This window comes from Erithacus rubecula (assembly GCF_903797595.1).
Source record: "Erithacus rubecula genome assembly, chromosome: 10".
NCBI lineage: Eukaryota > Metazoa > Chordata > Aves > Passeriformes > Muscicapidae > Erithacus > Erithacus rubecula.
The window spans coordinates 11,703,485-11,724,675 of NC_136662.1; the positions used below are offsets into that span (position 1 = coordinate 11,703,485).

Genomic DNA, 21,191 nt, shown 5'->3' on the forward strand with positions numbered 1-21,191 from the left:
TTTTCTAATTGCAGCTCTCATACTGTAAGATTCATGTTCAGTTTATTAATATCTCAAATCATGTATTTAAACTTTAAAGGAATCTTAGTACTTGGCTCCTACCTTAATAGTTTTTAGAGATTCTTAAAACCACAGCAGAGAGAAGCAGAAAATCCAGTGGCAACCACTGCTCAGCCCTAGTATTTTTTTGCTCTTTTCCTTCTTTTTCTTTTTTTTGGTCCCAGTGAGAGGCCATTGCATTTAACATTTTACTTCTAGCTTTCCTCTTTTGTAGAGTGCTACAAAAAGTACCTCCTAAGCATTTCTTAGTTCAAACACAATTTTCTTTTTACTTTGCCCTTCCCCTTGAAAAAGAATTCGCCATCTTTTAAATAGCTGTCTGGAAGAAGGAATACCACTGTGTTATTCCAGCTTGTTATGGAATACAAGGAGTTTAGAACTGTTCCTTACAAATTTTATTTATCCTTAATGATTTGTAAAAATATTATTAGCAATGATTTTTCCTTTTTGGCCATTAAATGAATGCAGAGGTTAATTGTTGTAGGGCTGATGGAAGGAGCTGCTGAAGGCTGTTAGCAGGGAAGCTCAAAAGCTCAAGTTGCTTGGAAAGCTCACAATAGATAGCTGAGATATTTTCTTTTTTTGTCAGCTGGTGCTCTCATAAGACCATAGACAGCATGAGTAAATGTAGGAGGAAACAATACATCTGCAGACACTGGCAGACAGCATTGCTTGCCAAATTTGGCCACAGTTCCTTTAGATAAATAATTTCTCAGTGACGTGCTGTGTTGAAATTATATAAACAGCAAAAATTACAAGACCTGGGCCCCAGGGTCTTGAGGGTTTCAAGATTTTCTGCAATCAATATTCTGACATCTGCAAATATTTTTCCCTAACAGCTGATGCCAGAAACAGAGTAACATTACCATTATTTTCTATGTATTCAAGGTTTTGAAAATATCGAAATCTTGTCTCTTCAGCCCCAGTCCTGCTCAGGATTTTTGCACTATCACAACCATCAGCTCATATGAGAAGTCTTTTACAAGAGTTATCAAAGCAGCAATCTCTTCTCAGAATGGCCTGGAATCTCTTACAGCAACTCTATCAGCATTTCAAGAAATGTACATGGAAAAACATGGCATTATGTTTCAGTCTCCAGAATTATCAAGGGGTTTAGATAAACTTCTGTTAAACATGATATAGATCAGTTTGCACATTGAAGGTATGGGATTTTCCTCCTTAGGACCACACAATAGCCAGCTAACTCTGCAGTAAGAGCTCCTTGATAATTAAGATAGTTCCACTATAACAGCCATACACACTAAAGCTATCCAAAAACTGTCTTCTATCTTTAGAAGGAATTCATGCAGGAAACCAATGTGCAAGATTCCCTCAACAGAAACATCCCACAGGAATCCTTACCTGACTTTGATAAAAGTATCTCTAGACAAGCTTCTGAAGTTATAAAACCAAATCATTTATTGAACAGGTATTTTTTAAGAAATCAGTTTCCATAACAGAAATCAAACCTATGCCTGGCACCTGAGACATCCTGAAGGCAGCAGCTGTGGAACATTGACAGTTACATGACACTGAGGAAACATGGGCTATGCAAAATGAGTAACTACATTTATTACTATTGCCTAAGTAGGAAAGGCCAGACAGGAACAAGAATGTACTTTTAAAAGTTATGCTTTTCTTTTGATGAGATAATCTCCAGCACCTGGCCTTTCCTCTAGCAACACTTTCAATGTAATAATGTTCTCTGAAAATAGTCTGAACAAAAAGAATACACTTTGTTCCATTTTCAGTCCCTCATGTACTAAACAGGAACAAAGCAGAGATATGCAAGTACAGAAAAAAGTCTCTCAAACACTTTCTTATTTCAGTCTTACCTTAAGGCAAACTTTTAAATTTTAAGGGAATATCTTGAAAATTAAGCATAGAGCTTATGAAACTCTTTCTTCTTTGTTGTTTTTGATCCAAGTTAACTTTCTTAGAGAACAGGTATGCACAGCAATAACCTCTCAGATAAGACCATGTTAGTGATGTTTATGTAACTTTTGCATCTGCAAGTATTTCTTAAACTGACATTTGCAGTCTAACTATACAAGAAATTTCAGTAGTTAAGAGCACAGTGTGATGTTACTTCAATGAGTGTAAGTGTTGAGGACAACAAGGTAAAACTGCCTCAGTATTTCATTTCCACACAAAACATATGAAAGGAATAGCAGAGTAAGTTATCAGAGTCTTATGTCTTTAAAAAAAGGATGCAGCAAAGCCTCTTTTGCAGTTATTCTTGTTGCAGGGTTTAAGTCTAGTAGCTTATCAAGTAGGTCATATGCTTCATCAGGAACCAGATCCCATCCTTTCATGTCAGTTGCCTTCATTTCCAAAGCACTATCACCTTCCTGAAAATTCTGTAAGTGTTTGTCTGCTGCAGCTGGAAAAGCTGTGCTGTTTTCAGACCTGCTGGTCCCTTCCCCCTGAGATCTCTTACAGCTGCTATTTGTTCCTCTCAGCTTTTCACAGAGGGTTCGTAGGTTTTGAGTTGGGACAACTTGGGTACACACAACTGATTTTCCTAAGGAAAAGAGTTGTACAGGAAGCCACATTTTAATATATTTTCTATGCAACTGTAACTTTTGTTTCTGAGAAATTTCATGTCTCAAAGTATAACCAGCATGAAAGAAAAACATCCCAAATCTATCAAAGAACCAAACCCCACCCCCTACCATTTCCACACCAGCCCTGCTGTTACAGCAGCAGCCCCTGAAAGTCAGGAGGGGTCATCTCAGTTCTGCTCAGAACAATGAGCTTTGGGTTATGTGAAGTTATGCAGTGACAGGTTGTCAGCCAACACCAACTTTTTGCATTTCACTGTCATTTTAACAGAACTGAAGACAATTAAAAACCCTGATTTTTACACCTCAGTCTGGAGAATGAAAACTGATGCTGGCAGTTACACATCCAGGTAGCAAGAGCTGCAGTAGCTGCAGTATTTAGTCTGCAAGCACTTAGGGGAATGGTTGTTTGGATATTTCGTTTTGTGGTGATTGTCTTTTTTAAAGAGGTCAGCTGTTGGGTATTGGGTTTTTGGGTTTTCAACTTGTTTGTGTTACTAGGGCTTTTGGGGGAAGGGGCAGGGGAAAAAGCAAGGTTTACATCATCTAAATTTTAAGTCATATTGACTTAAGCCTCCAGGCCAAATTTTGTAGGAATAGAAACACTGTCTCAAGAATTCTAACCAAATGCCAGTAGGAAACATTTAGTTGGCATACTTCACCTCAAGTAGCCCTGACTTAGTGAAAGGCAGTAGACAGGTTGAGAAAACTGACAAAGTACCCCATACACATATTGTAAAAGGCAGCAAAACACAAAACTTTCTTAAAAGTCTGTCAATATAAACATGCAAAAAATGTAATTTACTTCCAAAATTACTCTCAAACCTAAAAATATATAAAATCTATTTATATACACCAAAAAAAAAAAAAAAAGCATTGATTGTAAATCACAGCATTGAGTAACATTTTTCCCCTTCCCCCATAATTAAGGTTTGCATACCAAAAGTTCTAGCAGCCTGAATGGTTTCTCTGGATCCACGAACTGTCATGATTTGTGCCAGAGCAGTTAAATCATCACTTGCTTTGAAAAATGGATACCGTCCACTGAGTAGAGAAAGGAATATGATTCCTGCAGACCACATGTCTATTGCTGCAAAGGAAAGCAAATTTATTAACAACTAAACTCATGATTTCATCATAAATAAAATCTCAACTTTCTTTACAAAGAAATTATGATCTGAAAAGTTTCTATCAGCTAAAGTTATGTTCTGAAGTACTTTTGACTTTGGTCACACAGATAATACGACAGACACAGAAGAGTGGAAATTACTGTAACTAGATTTAAGAATAATTTCCTACTTTGATGCAGAGGGAGTGTTTTTCATATGAGTAATTCCATTAACTTGGTAAACTTAATATAAAACCAAAACAATGCCTGAACTTGTTTTACCTGGGAAGATGAGAGGGGGCAAATGAAATGGCAGGTTTGATACATATTTAACGTTACTTCACATGAAGAAAACTCTATATAAGGGTCAGACATAAAAAACAACTCCCAAATGTTTGTGAAAATAGTTTTTGGGGATTGAGGCATAGGTAGGAAGCATAAGAAATGTATCTTATTATAAACTTTGTTCCTCTCTAATATGAACTCACTTGACAAGACAGGCAGTTTAAAACTGTAAGAGTTCAAAGTTATTAATCACTTTCATTGTATTATGAAGAGTACAGAGAGTACTCTCTCTGGGGATAGAGGCCAAAGCCTGATGGAAACTTCAGTGCTGGAAGTAAAAAGAATACCTGTCTGCCATATTTTTTTTTGGCTTGCTAAGCTGCACATTTTGAGAGATGGCAAAGAAAGTGAAGGATAGAGTTTGAAGGATCTCAAACTCTGAAGAGAAAAACTACCAGTTGAGAAATAGAGGCATGTTCATCTTAATCCTATTCAGAAAAGTAAGTAGCAAAATAGGCAGTAATTAATTTGGACATTTTAATTAGAAACACTCTTAGCACAGGACTTTGATTTGAAAAAAAAAGTATTAAGTTGACTTTAGTTGCAAAACCAGATTTTATGTCTTTTATTAAGAAATAAAAATCCAAGTTAATAATTTGGCACAATTTACAGTGGAAAGGTTTCCTGCCTTCTGCACAGTTCCTGTAAAAAAGTTTTAGTATAATCTTTAGAACAGTGATATAGTAATGCTATCTGTTTGAGAGGCCATGAATCCCCCTGAGGATGTGGTTGGGTAAACTGGAATAATCAAGGTCAAGACCTTTACAGAGGTTTAATTATGTAACTCTTGCTGAAATTAAAATGCATTATACATCTGAGTGGGCAGTAAATCCTGGCCCCACAATTGTGGTAGAGCTGTGATCCTCAGCAGAGGGCAAGATCTTGTGGAATGACATCAAAATCATGATTCCTCCCTATGCTTCTGTCTAGTGTTATGCTGCTAGTGAGTAAAAGGGGAATAGAGGGAGAAACCAAGGGAAAGTGTAGCCTCAGGTTGGAAGTTTAGATTGTACTCCCAGCACTGTGAACCTGGGTCAGATGTGCTATATTAGCTCTGGGTAGAGTCACCTGGATTCAGCCAGTAACTTGGTCTCAGCACAGAGGCCAGAACTGGGAGTAAGACTGGCAGGAATACAAGGAGGTGACTCCAGCAGCCCCAAATGAAAGTGGACAGTTATACTTACTAGTTCAAATAAAGCATGCTATTATAAATATTAGTATTAGTCTACCCAGTTCTAATTAAGGCCTTTGTTGACATACTGCAGGAGCTCAGCACCACTGACTCAGTGCAGGGATGTCTGTGCCACACCCAAAGGTGTCTAGATTTACCCCTACTTTTTGTAATCCTGCTCTTCATTACCCTAGAGAAGAGAGAACCATCAGAAAGCATGTTTAATACCAGCATGTGCCCAAGATTTCCTAGCTATATCTTCTTTCTGCCTCAATTCTGTCTAGACAGATTCAGAGATTGTCTAAACTTATCCTAGATTTCTGGATGACTGCTAGCCCATAAAGCTGGCTGTTACAGCACAGGCACAAGAACTCCAAACAAGCTGCCACAGGACAGATGTTATTTCAAACAGCAGTAAGCTATCTAGGAATAACCTGATCAAATATATTGTTAATCCTATTTTGAGTGTGTATACATACTTTACTGAAAATTGACAGCTTTCTCAAAAGTTATTCAGCAAGAAATGGCTAAAACCTTATATTTTAAATCCAGTTTTTGAGAACATTTGTATTTATTTCTAAGTCAGAACTCCTGGTCATACACATGTTTAATGGGTGATGTTCAGTGCTCATGAACTTTGCTTCTATTGGTTCTCTATCCTGCAGGTAGGCACAACCTCTCCTATCTTGCTTGCACCAAGTAAGGTATTAACCATCCTTCTGCCCTGCCCCAATATTTACCCAAACCACTCAATCTTATGAACTAAATTTTAACACAGGGAAATTAAAATTTTAGTTTAAAATATTACAACATTTATACACTAGCTATTTAAACCACTAGCAAAAAGTAAAAATCTGATAAAAAGTCATCCACTATTAATTATGCCTGCTATGGCAGCGTATGTTACAACCTGCCTAGAAAAGGCTAACAATGTCCTCTCTCCCCAAGATTTACTTAGTAAGCCAAGAAACTTCATAAAAAGTTGTTTTTTCTTTAAAAATGGATTGTATTCAACTTCTGCACATGGCACTACCCCTCAAATGAATAGACACATGTTCAAGTTTCAAACACAGGAAAAATATTCCTGAATTGTTCTTCCTCTGAATAATAAACTTTTAATTAAAATCAGGAAATACTTGAAAAGCATTAGAAAGGATGAAAAATGAATTTCACAAGTTTAAAAATCCTCCCATAAAAAAGACAACAAAATATGCATAAATGAGAAGGATGGAAAGGTGAAAAAAACCATTTGTTTTAGTCTGTTGGGCAGTACCTGTGGTCTGAGTAGGGCACTTTGTTAATACTTCTGGTGCTCTGAATCCAGGTGTTCCTGCCCTGGGAGCCACTTGCTGACGCCTTGTAATAAGAGAAATATATTTAGAAAAAAATGTTGGTGAGTTCTAAATCTAATAATATTATTTTTATAATATACTTGTGTAAGATGTGTAAACAACCTAACCCTGCTTTATTCAAGTTTCACAGAGGTTTGAAGCATCTTAGCTAACATGAAATCAAAAGATACACATGTAATAGCCTTATCTATTGTATTATATTTTATTACCTAGCATAAGATAGTACCAGAGAAATACTTATTGCATACTTAATTCACAATGACCTATTCTTAGTTTCATCTAAGTGTCATTTTTGTTAAAGACTTGTTTTCATGGGAAAGTTTGAAGTTGAGGCTAATTAACCCAAGGCAAAAAGCATATGAGGTTCTTGAATGTGGATGCTATTTGTGTTAGTCCAGAGCAGACTAAGGGTTGCTCTGAGTGTTGCCAAAAATTTCCTTCTAGTTGGATTAACTAAAAGGTGCGAGGTTAGCATTATTTTAAAAATCATGTGTGGATAAAAGGCAATGACAGATCATAATCAAAACCACTGACAGAGGGATGGAATTTAACTGAGCTACTAAAATTCTCCAACACAAGGCATTGGACCAGGCTGCCCAGAGCAGCTGTGGATGCCCATCCCTGGCAGTGCTCAAGGCCAGGTAGGATGGGGCTTGGAGCAACCTGGTCCAGTGGGAGCTGCCCCTGCCCATGGCAGCAGGTTTGGATCAAGATGACCCAAACCATTCTGCAATTCTATTAATTTCTTAGATGAACAAATACAAAACACTCATGCTTCTTTTTTATTCTACATTGCATGATTTCCAGAACTTCCCAACTGCTGGTATAATTTAGGCCTATTAGATAACTGCTAAATGACAGAATTTAGAGCACTTTTCTAAGTGCTGTAATTAACTCAAGTGATTTTCTACAACACATAGAGGTGAATAAATAAATACAACACCAAGAAGATAATTACCAGTGAATCTTTCTAGTTGCAGAGAGCAGTGAACTAATCCATGAATTCCACAAACTGTTCTTGTTTAAAAAGAGCATACTCAGTGTTTTAAGGGCTGCAGAGATCAAATGCTATCTTTCACTTACTAAATCAGCAGTCTAGTAAATCTATGTTTCTGACTTTGTCTGACAGCAGAGCAGACAATTTTACAACATTATCAAAGCAAATTACCTTGAAAGGCAAACACTGCAAACTCTATCCGTTGCATAACAGTCACAGAGCAGGTTTAAAGGGCAACCACTGGCAGCTTTCCTGGCTGCCCCATTGCTCACAGTTTTGGTAGAAATAATCTTCTTCTTTGTTACTAACTTCCTAGATGAAACATCTATCATCTTTGATTGTTTTATGAGCTGCAATAGAGATATTTTAGAGAAGGTGACATATTTAACAAGTTTCCCTTTACATACAGATAGGACAGTTCCTAAAATACTGACTTAGCAGGTGCTCATGAACAAGAAGAACTTTAGAACTGACAGCAAATCTCTTTAACAATATTAAAACTACCATAAAACACTGGAACTTTCTAAATAGCCTGATTTCTTCCCCTTCAGAAGACATTTTCAGTGTTTACCAAAAAAATAATATATATTAAGATATTCTGAAGCTACAGCAAGTATTTTTCTAGTTAGTATAGTGCTTCAATATTTTTTTTGGCTCAACATGAGAATAAGAGAAAAAGAATGTGAAATGCCACAGCAACAGGCACTAATTCTAGTTCTACAATAAAAATACCATTAACCAGACCCTCTAATTTAGTTGGGGCTTGCCCCTTGTCATATTAAATACTAATTACAAAAAAAGATAGTTACAAGTTTTATCCTCAGCTTCAACTGCAAAATATTTATTTTTTTTTAATTTCATGAGGTTAGCAGGGGTGGTTGAGCACTAGAACAGGCTCCCCAGGGCAGTGGTCACAGCACCAGCCTGACAGAAGTGTTTGGACACTGTTCTCAGGCACAGAGTGTGACTCTGGGGATGGTGCTGTGCAGGGCCAGGAGTTGGACTTGATTATCCTCATGCTTGCCTTCCAACTCACTTTGTGATTCTATGATTAGTGCACAGATAGATGTACAGGAAAAATAATAACTTAGCATCCAAACAAGATCAGCTAGGGAGACAGCTACAGAACTTGTTTGAGAGCTTCAAAAAGGACTGAAACAAATGAAAAAATCTTTGAGCCTTTAAGGAAAGGCATATTTAATAGTCTGCTCAAATCCTTTTAGTTTCATAGCATTCTGGAGCAGTGCTCAGTCTTACAGAAAACCAGTCCTATAATTTTTCAAATATGCAGCAGATAATTCTACTGATGAGTCAATACTTCTTACTTTTGTGCTTGTGGAGTCCTGGTACGTGGAGCTATAGACATTGAAATTTCTCTCTCCAAAGACAGAGCGCTGGACAGAATGGTGCACAGAGTCCTCCTGTGCAAAACAAAGCAAAAGGACAATAAGGATCCTGTTTAACAGGCATCTGGAGACTGACAGTTCAAAAAAGTGTCATAAAACAAGAACAGCTGTATGTAAGTAATTTTCAGACATCACTTTACTGTGAATGAAGAAACATGGTCTAGACAGAACAGCAAACATGTTTACAAAATGTATCACACCTCTGAAGTGCCTCAAGACAATTTCAGTGTAGTCTGTACTGCATTTGTTATGCAACAAGTAACTAAACATAGGTGAATGATTATTGGCTTGTTTCACCATCCATGTCTCTAAAAAGGGATTTAAGGCTGTCTAAATAGTAACTCATGCTAAAGTTTTATACAGTCTTCAGCACTCTATTACATCTAACAGATAATGATGAAGCCAATAGTTATGTAGAAGTAGCTCCTTAGATATAAACACTGTGATGCTGTGCAGGCTCAGCTTCTGTGCAAGTACTGCATCTCCCCCTGTTGGATGAAGGAACACATTAAACATATACAACAGCTTAATGAAAGAGACTGAGAACCTTTCCTCCTCTTCCTTGTTTCATCTGGACTTTTGAAAGGGAGCTGGACCTTCTGTCAGCTGCTTTTGAGGCTGACTGATGAGCCATCTCTTTAGGTGCTGTGACACTGACAGAAACCCCATTTCCTAAGGCTACAATGGGATTAGTTTGCAAGCAACTTCCCTGCTGGTCTTCAGAGTGGGCAGTTTTAAGCAGCTCAATTTTTGTATCAAGGGTTCCTTGTGCCAAGCCAAAATCTACCAAGGCATACCTGAAAAGACACAAATTCAGAATCAGGAGTCACAAAATATCTATTAACCATTCAATTCACAATTAATTACTTATCTTTCTGTTACATTTCATTCAATGTTACTTATCTGTACTGTTGCCAGCATCACAGTCCCATTTTCTTCCTTCTCCTCCTACTATCCCATCTAACCTATCCCCTCAATGTTTTTACCCTATACCAATGTTCATTGTTTCTTGTCCCAAATCTTCCTGAGTGCATCCTTCCTCCAAAAAAATATTTCCAGCAACTCCTTTTTGAAGTTCTTCTAAACCTACAGCCCTGAATCTTCAGCCAGCAGTCATGTATGAGTGACTTGACACAGGATTCCCACAGGCAGAGGACAAACAGAGCAGTGAAGACAGTCCAGCCAACACGGCTTAAAGTTTTGCCAGACTCCTGGCAAATACTACTGCAATTTACTTTAGTCTTCAACAGGTAAGACTACATTAGTTAACACTTCAGATCTGTCTCTGAAAGAATTGCTTTTTGTTACAACCTATACAGAGACAATCCATCTGTCCCTGGGTCTCAAACTCAACTCCCCTAAATGCAAAGTAGAGATTAAGGATCAAACAAATGCTGGAAGAGCAAAATGACAGTATATATTTGTTTTGACAGATTTTTTTTAAAAATCAGCATTTCTCAAACTTTTAAGCTTTCCATTTGGCAAAATGCAATCAAATCTCCCCTACAAAACCTTCACTGCACAGAATCACAGAAACATTTAGACTGGAAAAGACCTTTAAAATCAAGTCCAAATGTTTACTCCACTCTGCCAAATTCCACAAAACCATGTTCCTAAATGCTGGACCTACAGGTCTTTTAAATTCCTCTAAGGGATGGTGACTCAACCACTTCCCTGGGCAGCCCATTGCAGTGCTTGATAAACCTCTTTCTAATATTGAACCTAAACCTTCCCTGGGGCAACTTGAGGTCATTTCCTGTCATCACTTTTTACTTGGGGATGTGCATCCTGCTACAGCCTCCTCTCAGTGCTTTGCTTTGGACATGCTCCAACACCTCAGTGTCTCAACTGTAAAAGCACAAAGCTAACAATCACAGTTATAGGACTGCTAGCACTGGAGCATTTTGTCCATTTCAGCTCTTCACAAAGAAGCAGTACCTCATTTACAATTTTTAAATTTTGTAACTTGCAGGCAAAAGAGCTAACCCTACTAGTTACAAACATTAATTCAATATAAGGTGGAAACAGCCTGAAGTCAGCCATCTTACCTGTATCAGTTTTACCCTATCCATTATTAAAAACATACAAGGATCATTCTATGCACCACAAGTTACAATTAACTTTCTTATTAAAAAAACCCCATATTTTAATTATTCTCATTCTTATTTGAAAAACTAGTACTTTTACTCAATAGTAAAATCTTCATTTTACCACGTATTTGTCACTTTTTTACATCAAGTAAAAAAAAAATCCTTCTCTTAAGTCCCTTAACAGTGAAAGAAAAATTTTACAAATAAAACCCTACATTTTTAGCTTTATTATTTAAGCACATGTTATGCAGCTGGAAGGAAAGAAACCTAAAAGCCTAATTGACTGTGTTCTGCCAAGGCACACATCCCCAGATGAGATCACAGTATGGCCAGACTCACTTTTTTAGCTGCCTGTTGTAGAGGAAGTTGCTGGGCTTGACGTCACGGTGGACAATACCGAAGTGATGAATGCGCCTCAGTGCTTTAAACAGATTAAACATGTACTCCCTCACTTCTTCAAAGGAAAGGGAATTCAAAATGTCCTGAAAAATTATTTGGATACTGTAATTTATAGAATCATAGAATGATTATAGAATAGTTTTGCATCTGCTTTCAATTAAATGTTTTACTACATATCAAAAGTCTGAGACTCACCAAGAAGGATTCATGCTCCAGATATGGCATAACAATTACAACATGATCATTTTTCCTGAAGCAGTATTTAACTCCCATAACATTATCTTGTCCCCTAGAAGAAAAGTAATGTTACTGAACAAAGACCAGAAGATAGATGTTTATTTTCCTTTATTTGTTAAAAACTTCAGTCAAGCTTTCTTTTATAATCCTAATTTATATTTTGAGAGCAGTCTTATCAGCAATCAGTAATTGTGCTCTTGCTGCACACTGCTGTGTTCCATTTGAACTTCATTTTATGCTCCATTCTGCATTTTGGAATGAGAATTCTGCAGATTATCTGTGGTCTGTAGTTACCACTGCAGTTAATATAGGCCCTAACTTCCATGATCCTACTACTTTAGGAAGGTGTTATTCAGCATACTCTGCCAACAAGTATTCATTCCTAAAACCACATTTTCTGATTAAGTGATTCTTTTTTCTGAGCATTTCAGAACTGGAACTTTGTTCCCAGAGATATATAATGGAATTTCTCAGCTGATAAATGGAGCACCCCCACAAACTGAGACTAGCAGCAAAGAGCATCCATTACAGGTAAGACAATCCTTTTGTTATTTGCTCTCAATAGGAAGAACATAGATGTGTGTGATTAAAAACAAGTTAAGAAAAGTGCCAAAACTTAAATAAATACAGAACACTGAGGCAACTTTCAGCATTTAGTCATGACAATAATTCTTTTGGTTATGTACCCTGCCACTGTGAGGCACTGAAGTTCAGCAGCTATTCGCAGAGGGTGGCTAGTAGGAATCAAGTGCTTCAGAGCCATTTTTTCCTCATAACCTGTTTGTAGCTGTGCTGTGGCCAAGTAAACAGAACTAAAAGTACCTGTAAACAAAGGAGAGAAACACTGTCTTCAACATTTTTAATTAGGCCAATGCAGATTTTTACAGAAGTGATCTAACTGTTCACAATCCTGCAGTACACTTGATACTACATCAAAAGCAGATTCTAGAAGAGAAAAATACAGTTCCTTTTTTCTACTACTGAATACACTGATCTTGTATACAAGTTTTTTGTGTCAGTAAAAATGCAAATATAACACTGTCTAACTTGCCTGGGACACAGTGCTCTTTGAATGTAAATTTCCTATCTTTGATTTGCTTTCTTGTTTAGGTAGCTTACTTTCATCTGACATCTAACTCCTCTCCCTACAATGTAAGAGGACTATATAATGCTAATCTGGAAAGCACTGCCAGTGCTATTCAAAGCACTTCTGAAATTGCTATATTTTCCTTAATTCTGTACCTTATCTATAAAGTAAGGCTTCCCACATGATGTGTAACTGCACTGTTTATTTGCCCAGAGCATTTTACCACATCCAATGTGATACACTTGCTTGAGAAAGGGAGTATTCAGACTGTATAAGTTTACCCAGCCATTTAATTTTAAGAACAGCCTAAATAAACCTCTTAGGAGTTAAATTTATCCTAATGATCTGAGATATCTAAAGATAAAAGTTGAAGTGTTCTTCCATATGAATAAAGAATAGAAATTACTTTTGATTCCATTTTAAGTAATGTGTTTGCATCATGCTGATTCAACAGTCTGAGTGCAAATATATATCAAGATGCCAGCAAAACCTAAATACTTCAAGCAACCATAAAAAAAATCCCAAACAACCTAGAGACCCATACCTTCAACAGAACTGATTGCAGTAAAAATGGTTACTAAATTTGACTTAAGACATTATTTTGGGGGGGGTGAGAACTGCTAAAATGAAAGTGATTCCAGAGTGGAATCCTAAGTTGAAGCTTGTTTTCCTCAAAATGCTGTTGAACTGCAAATACGATTTTTTTAAAACATTGTTTGCTCCCAAGAGTAAAATCAGAGTACTATTCATAACCAGAATTTTTAAAAATTACACTATCTTTTTATGATAGATTGAAGTCTTTTTTTTTTTTTTTAGATTCCTGACAGGAATGGAGCTGGGGGTTTTTAAGTAGTTTGGTGAGTTGTGAAATAAAAACTCTTAGGTATTTAACCTTCTGCACAGAAATTCCATCACAAAACAGATGCAAAGCAGTCCAGCTTCCCATCCCCATCTTTTGTTTTAAAAGTGTGGAGTGTCACAGAGCATTTCAGAGATTAAATGGATAAAGTTTCAAAAAGTGCTCAAATCCCACACTCAAAGTACCTGAATCTACAGTCATGCCTGACACTAATTTGAGGTATTTGCAATACTGTCTTGTTGAAGGCAAGGTGAACACAAGCATTCTGAAATTTTATACTGTATATCTTCAAAAATAAAAAAGTTGCTCATTATTTTAAGTAAAGCAGCTTCAACCTCTCAGTTTCCTCATCCACTTATGCCTAAGAAATTTAGTGGAAACAAATCTAACTTAAGGAACACCAATTATGTCCAAACACAGCTACATATAAGTAGATTTCTCATGTAAAGGAGAAAAAGAATGGATTTCAAAAACTATTTACTTGAATCTACCTCAGAAAAATTTAATTGCCAAAATTGGAATGCTGTTTTTATAAAAGTCTTTAATAGAACAGATTTTAAAGAAAATATCTTGAAAATATTCTAATACACCTATGCGCTCAGCAACATATTAGAATTCTTACATGTAATAAATTAAAAAAGGCATTTAGCTTAAATTGTGTATATTGGGATATTAGATTTATACTTTTTAAGTTAGAAATGCCAAAAGAAATCTTAACTCTAAACAATATAAAATTAAACACTTACCTTCTCCAATTTTTTCCTTTATTTTGAACACATTTACAAGCTGTGGCACTGCTTCATAAAGTTTTTCAATATCTTTTTTTACTCCTGCTGTGGAAAGAATGGGGAAAATAAGTTGGAATTTTTTTTACTTGATTCAATATCTGATCTATTTTGGAGATCACAAATTACACTACACTTGATAGGAGTGTGGATTCATACACAGAGGAAAAAGCAGCACAAAGGTGTTTTATCCTGCTGACATTACCATGTGGATACCTGGTATTGTTGTTCTTAATCACACTCCTTTCTAAGCTGTAGCATTTAAGCAATTATTTTTAATTATCTGACACACAGCAGATTCTGAGAGGGCAAAAGCCTTCTGGTTCATAGGACACCTACAGCTCTTCACTAAATGTTTACATGAGATTTCCAATGCAATTTGACAAAACTATAACAGTTGTTGCTGTAAGTACAGGTGCAAATTCATCAGATGCAAATCACAAATGCAGAAAAAGAATTATTTGTTAGATTTTTTTAAGATTGGCAATGCAATCTTTCCCACTGTTATATAAAATAGTTGGCACCACAGCCCATGTTTGCTCTGCATTCAGGCTGCTGCACTTCATGCTGCAATCACTAGATGGCACAAGGATGCTGCACTGTATTATTTCCAAAAAATCATGTAGTTTTTTATGCAGTTTACAAATCCTTGTTGTTCAAGCCTTTTCTATGTCGCACATAAGAAGTCACTTTTTTTGAAGCTATCAATCATGTCGACTGTGACTAACTTCTGTGAAGCAGGAGTAAAGAATATTTTAGTATACAGAACTAAGAACAAACTAGTATTTGAAAAGTCAATCTAATGAAAAATAGTTATAAAATTTTTGTCCTAAAATTAAGTAATAATTTAAATTTAGCACAATCAGACTAATTTTAATCTATTGTATGAATAAAAATGGACTATGTTTTACTAGGGTAGTAAGTCATAAGTAATAAGATTTTTTTAAAAAAAATATCACACATATGCTAGGATCAAAGTATGGGATTACCATGCATCCCAAGCCTGAACTGAAAAACCCTTTCTTCCTGATAAAAACCCAATAAATCAGTTAGTAATTCAAGTTATAGTTAACTTTCAATTTTAATTTTTATCTCAAGATTTTATAAAAACCAACATACTAAAAATTCTTTTGAGAACTGAATCCCACTGCCTCACTATCCATTTACTTTCCTTTTTTTTTCCCCTTTAAATTGTTCTCTCTGTTTCTTCAAATAGTTTTAAGACATTTTGGGAAATATTTCAGGAATGAAAAAGCCCAAAGGTATATACTAACAATCATGGAAAACTATCTCAACAACTGCTATAGTATCTGCCAGGTATTGTGTTTTGTCCAACACTGAATTCAGATTCCTCCCTAGAGAAAGGTAAAGCTGTCAGACCACTTCAAGCAGGGTGGCAGAGGCTACAGTGCCTACCCAAGACACTATCAGCATTGAGGAACTCAATACAGCTGCTTGAGAGGAGAAAAGTGCTGGAAAAAATTACTGTCCTTCTTGAAAGACAGCAGTATAAACATCACCTGGTCTCTTCTGGGGGCCTGAATTCTCATCTAAAGATATTGAAGCATAAGGCTGGTGATTATAAGTTAAAATGCAAAATATTGGGTTTGTGCACTTGTCTGGTCATTTTTATTCTCAAGGGCTGGCTTTTTTTTTTTCATTTTGGTATCCTCTTGTAATAACATGATATGCAATATATAAATATCAGCTTTAGCAAATTGTGAAAAACTACTGTTGCTGAAGTCTTGTAATGCACAAGCAGCAGGAATAAACTTAAAACCAAAAGCCACCTCAAATGTTTTCATTTCATTAATTATTTTACAAAAGAATAATATACAAACAGGCTTATAATCGAAACCAAAATTTCCTTAAGTGATGAAGCAGCAACAAAATGTAATGCTCACAATCCCTATTTCAGCACATACCTGAAAGCTTGCTGCTCTGCTCAAGGCTCCTGTGCAAGTCTTCAGCCTGCTGAGGGTGCTGTTCGTCACAGGGAGACTTCAACGCCGTCTCCATCACAAAAAAAGGCTCAAGTAAAAGAGAATCCAAAACTTCGAGGGCAACTTCTGGACACCTGGGGGAGCAAGCATATCTGGTAAGACACTTCCTAGCCCTGCACTCAGTTCCTGAGATGAGATTTAGGGAATCTGAGGAGTTCCTCTGTGCTACCTAAAACAAAGTGTCAGCCACCATCCTAGTGAAACAGTAAATCAGTAAAGCCACGAGGATAGAGGGGGGAATGGAAAAAAAACTGCAGGATAAGTTTAAATACAACAGATTTTCATCTCTCATGTTTCCTCATTCACATTAAGGCATTGTCTTTTCCTTGAAGTTTGCTTTGAAAGGCAAGGAACTGATGTACACAGAAACAGCTGCACTGCATACTGCAAAAGCTATAGAAAGCCAGAAAGACTGAAAGAAATAATAGGAGAAAAAAATACCTTCTCAATACGAGAGATCTCTCCCTCCTAGGTAAATTCGACAAAAGGCTTAATTATTCATTGCCCTCCCACCACAAAAAGAAACATACAACATGCTTATTTTGAAATGCTTCTTCCCAAATCTTGGAAACACTACATAAAACTCTAAACTAGTAAAATCCACTAATATTGTACAATCAAAAAAAGCCCTGATCATCCTGTTTCAGGAGCAAAAGAGTGGCATCCGAGGGCAGAACAACCAGTGATGTGAGCCTGGAAGCAGCAGCTCTTACAGTTACTCAAAACTGGCTCCATTCCTGCCTTCCTTCCTTGTTACTCTGCCAACCCTTCAGAGTTCTGGATGAACTTTTCCACACGGGGGAAACATTCTGAAAAACTCCTGATGAAAGTATTCATGTGTTTCAGCTATGGAGCTAGAAATACATTTTGTTCCCAAGGATTTTGAGCTACCTTTACTCTGTCATCCTTGTATAACAACAGAGACGAGAGGCAGGAGCCGTCTCTCTAGAGACCTGTTTTTTGCGGGAGCTTTGGTGAAGCGGGGCTTGAAAACTACTGGAGCACAATTAGAGATGGTTCTAGTCTCTTACATTCCCTCTGCTAGTGTTGAGTAGACAGATTAGCCTGGTCCAAACGTGTACCAGCATGGCCTCACCAGCAGCACAAGGGCTGCAAGCTCACACACACACCGACACAGAACACCCGTCTGCTACAGCACGAGCAGGAGCCGTCACACACCCAGATTCCCGTCACACACCCAGGCCACCGGCGATGTCCCCAGCGCCACACAAAGCGGCGACACCCGCAGCTCGGCACTGCCTTACGGGACAGTTCCCGCCAGCGCGGCCCCGGGCCAAGCGCACGCCGCGGGCTCCCCCATCGGCCCCGGGGCTCACAGGCAAGATCAGACGGGTCCTGCCGTCACTCCGGCCGGGCAGGGGAGCGGCCCCCGCGGGGACGGCGGGCACTGAGTGGCGGAGGGTGCGCGGAGCGGGGCCCCCAGGCGAGCGGAGCGGGTCTCGGGTCGGGTCCCGCGACACGAGCGGGGCTGAGGGAGGGGGAAGGAGCGGGGGGGGGGAGGCAGGGGGCGCGCGGACGGGCACTCACGCGGACACCGGCGCGCGCCGGGGTTTTGCTACTGCCGCCTTTCGCCGCCCGCGCGCCGCCGCCAATCCCGGCCCTCGGCGGAAGCCGCGACCTTGGCCAATGGCGGCGCCGGGCGGGGAAGGGCGCGCTGCCATTGGCCGGCCCGGGGGGCGGGGCCCGACGGAGCGGCGCGCGCGGGGCGGGGCGGGGCCCGGCGCGGGGAGCGGCCTGTGCCCCTCAGAGCCCGCCGTGACCGAGGGCTCGGCAGCGGTACTTGACCCTTAGACTTCCTTTGCTACGTGTGGTTATCGCGAAGTAATCCAGCTCCAAGTCCCCCATCAGGTCTTGTGCTCATTAGCTCCGCTATAAATTCAGCTAAATGGCCCAGAGGCCAAGGAATAGCTCCACCTACACCATTAATTATAGCGGGGGAACGGCTTGGCCTGCAGTTTCGCCTTGCTGCCTGGTCACACAACGAAAAGGATCGCGCTGAATGCAAAATTGAATGAACCTTGGTTCTGGTCTGGGCTGTAACTGCTGGCCAGCAATGAGTAGGACTAGGAGATATCGTGGAACTATTGGAACTATGCACTGCAATGTTTGGTGATGTTTGGAGTAGTTGCATTTCATTGAAACCAATGCAGTTGTATGTTTGTAAATAAAAGAATTTAGCACTTCTTGACTATTACCCATTTTGGGTCAATATTTCTTTTTTTAAATATAAAATATTACTCTTGTTGAAGAGTAGCTCCACTGCACTTGATAATGCATAGATCTCTCGTTCACTAGAATATGAACTGAAATACTCTTGTTTATTGCATAGTTCAGGGAGAGATCTGTAAGTGCTGCCCTTGGTAGATAACCAAGCCTGGGGCTGCCAAAGTTCTCAAGGCACTGTTCTAGCTTGGCTATACATTCTATTGGCTATACATTCTAGCTTGGCTATAACATCATTTGTTAACTTAGGTTAACAAATTGTTAAATGCAGAAGTAGGCTCCACCACTTTTGTTAAGCTCTGCTTCCTATTGAATATTTTAGCAGGAAGGTGCAGAAATGACTTGCTGTGTTGCTTTGTTGGTTTTAGCAGGTTTTGGTTTGATGTCTGGGTTTTTCTTTTCCAACAGTTGTTCTCCTCTGCACTTTCTGTTTAAAGGTCTAATAAGGCAGTGCAGCAGCTTGAGATTTAGTCAAGTAAAGTATGCAAGCTCAAAAATTTCAGTTAAGTGTGACTGTATTTAAAAGCAGATTATACCAAACATTAATTAAATGAGGTATAATGACAAAATAATATAGGCCAAATTCTGTTCTTTCTTTTGTCTGTGTAATCTTACAGAAGTTCAAAGGGCACCATAAGCATTCATGAGTGCAGGTTTGTCCTAGTGCTAATGACAAGCAACATCATTCTAAATTAACCTCTTGGGACAATCTTACCTACAGCCATTTCTGAATACTGCTGAACCAGGAATTATATTTGCCAGTTAGTACTTGAAAAAATAGCTGCTGATTGCTTACAGGTTGCATACTTAGCTCTGCTGCCTCCTGGCCAGGTCAGAGTTTCACCCAACTTCCTTGGCCTCCCTGCCTTTGAATTGTCCTCATACCAAATCACCACCATTTCTATACAGCTCCCATTATTAGCACTTCTCTGTCAGCTATACTAACTTCCTCCTCATCACTCTTGCACTTTCACACAGCAAGAAATCTGCTTTCTTTATATTTTGTTATCTAGACCCTGTCTAGCTGGGTTTTCTTTCCCTGCAATGCCTCAATTTATCTTGGTTCCAACACCTAAAATTATTTTCATTTAGACCCAGGTCATTTATCTAATTTGATAATCAGCTCCTCTCCATTTCCTCCTTTCTTATTGATCCAAATATGTTGTGCTCCCTCATGCCATCATTCCAGTGAGTCTGGTTCTCTATCGTGTCAAATTTATATTTTTTTTAGTTCTCACAAACATAACTGACCTTGTAATATAATCTCATATTATTTCTTAATTTACTGCCCTACTCTTTTTAGCCTGCCAGAAATGCCAGCCTTGATGCTTCATTTATGTCTTGCCTTTATGACTTTTTACTGTCTTGTTTCTCCTCTGTTTAAGGAGGAAGTTAAGTCAAATTGGATATGACCCTTCTCATATCTTCTCAACAGTCACCTCTTCATCAATGTTTTTCTCCATGTACTGCTTTACAGCAGAGAGACAGCTTATATGGATTATATGTACCATTTCCACTCTATTTCCTCAGTACTTGCTTAAGTACCTTTAGCTTATTTTTGCTCTATTTTGAATGAATGTAGACAAATAAAGGTATAGCTTCTGCTTCACATCTGCACAACTCCTTGCCTTTGCTGTAGCATGAGACACTCCTCCTTTGCTGTTGGTTTGGATAAGCACAAACTCCTTCTTCACTCATGGGGCAGAGAAGGCTCCACCTTCTCATTCAACATCGAGTGTCCAGTTCCAACCATGCACCACGGCAGGAACTTCTCAGAAGGAAAGAGAAGCAATTGCATCAACTAAAAATTACAAACAAAGCAGAACACTTAATGGTCTGTGAGCCAATTTGCTGTGCTGTCTTCTCTTGTGGCTTTGTCTCTAAGTTGGATATGAAGGATGAGAAGCCAAATGATGAGCTAGGTCCATGCAGAATATTCCCTACAGCTGACAAGCAATCACCAAAACCCAAAATTGGGTTTTTGGGAGCTGGCCAAGAAAGGATCCAAATATTGCTGTGTGATTGCATCCACTGCTGCCAGAACCTACACTGAATCAAACTGTTTGTATCTGCTGACAGGCCTAAGAGAATCTGTGCTGACACTAGAACACATCTATTAACCACTTCCTAAGTCAATTAAACTAGAAGCTTCCCTGTGTTTGTACTCCATGTGTTTTCTCCAGCCTTAGAAAAACAATAAGCAAGATCTAGGAAGGTAATTGATGAATTGTATCCAGCACAAACAGAGGCAGGAGATCCTTAGCATCCCCTTGCTGCCAAGAACATCTGTTCATCAATTAGAAACTCAGAAGTCAGAAACTACTTAGAAATGAGCAAATAAAAGCAGCTGTTGCCCTGTCAGTATTAGAAATATGCATATATACATATAGACAAAATTCAATTTTAATGACAGCAGAGACTGTTAAACATACTATTCAGTTTTCATTAGCCTAAATGACACATGCTTTCCTACTTCTAATTACT

At 38.4% G+C, this 21,191-nt stretch overlaps 1 protein-coding gene across 7 annotated transcripts; it reads right to left on the minus strand.

Annotated features, from left to right (window-relative positions):
* Positions 1-1,453: 1,453 nt before the first annotated feature.
* CDC7 (cell division cycle 7) lies at positions 1,454-18,094 on the minus strand. 7 transcript variants are annotated; one of them, XM_079313837.1, is made up of 12 exons: positions 18,012-18,094; positions 16,386-16,537; positions 14,422-14,508; positions 12,416-12,551; positions 11,688-11,781; positions 11,433-11,575; positions 9,551-9,800; positions 8,923-9,018; positions 7,769-7,947; positions 6,522-6,604; positions 3,565-3,714; positions 1,454-2,584 (listed from the first exon to the last, which is right to left on the minus strand). In XM_079313837.1, the coding sequence occupies exons 2-12, from the start codon at positions 16,477-16,479 to the stop codon at positions 2,244-2,246; spliced, it is 1,653 nt and encodes a 550-aa protein (XP_079169963.1). In that variant the 5' UTR covers positions 16,480-16,537; positions 18,012-18,094; the 3' UTR covers positions 1,454-2,243. The 7 variants fall into 7 exon arrangements, with proteins under 7 accessions (XP_079169963.1, XP_079169966.1, XP_079169964.1 ...); XM_079313840.1 differs by lacking the exon at positions 18,012-18,094 and adding an exon at positions 17,801-18,011; XM_079313838.1 differs by lacking the exon at positions 18,012-18,094 and adding an exon at positions 17,495-18,011.
* Positions 18,095-21,191: the final 3,097 nt, after the last annotated feature.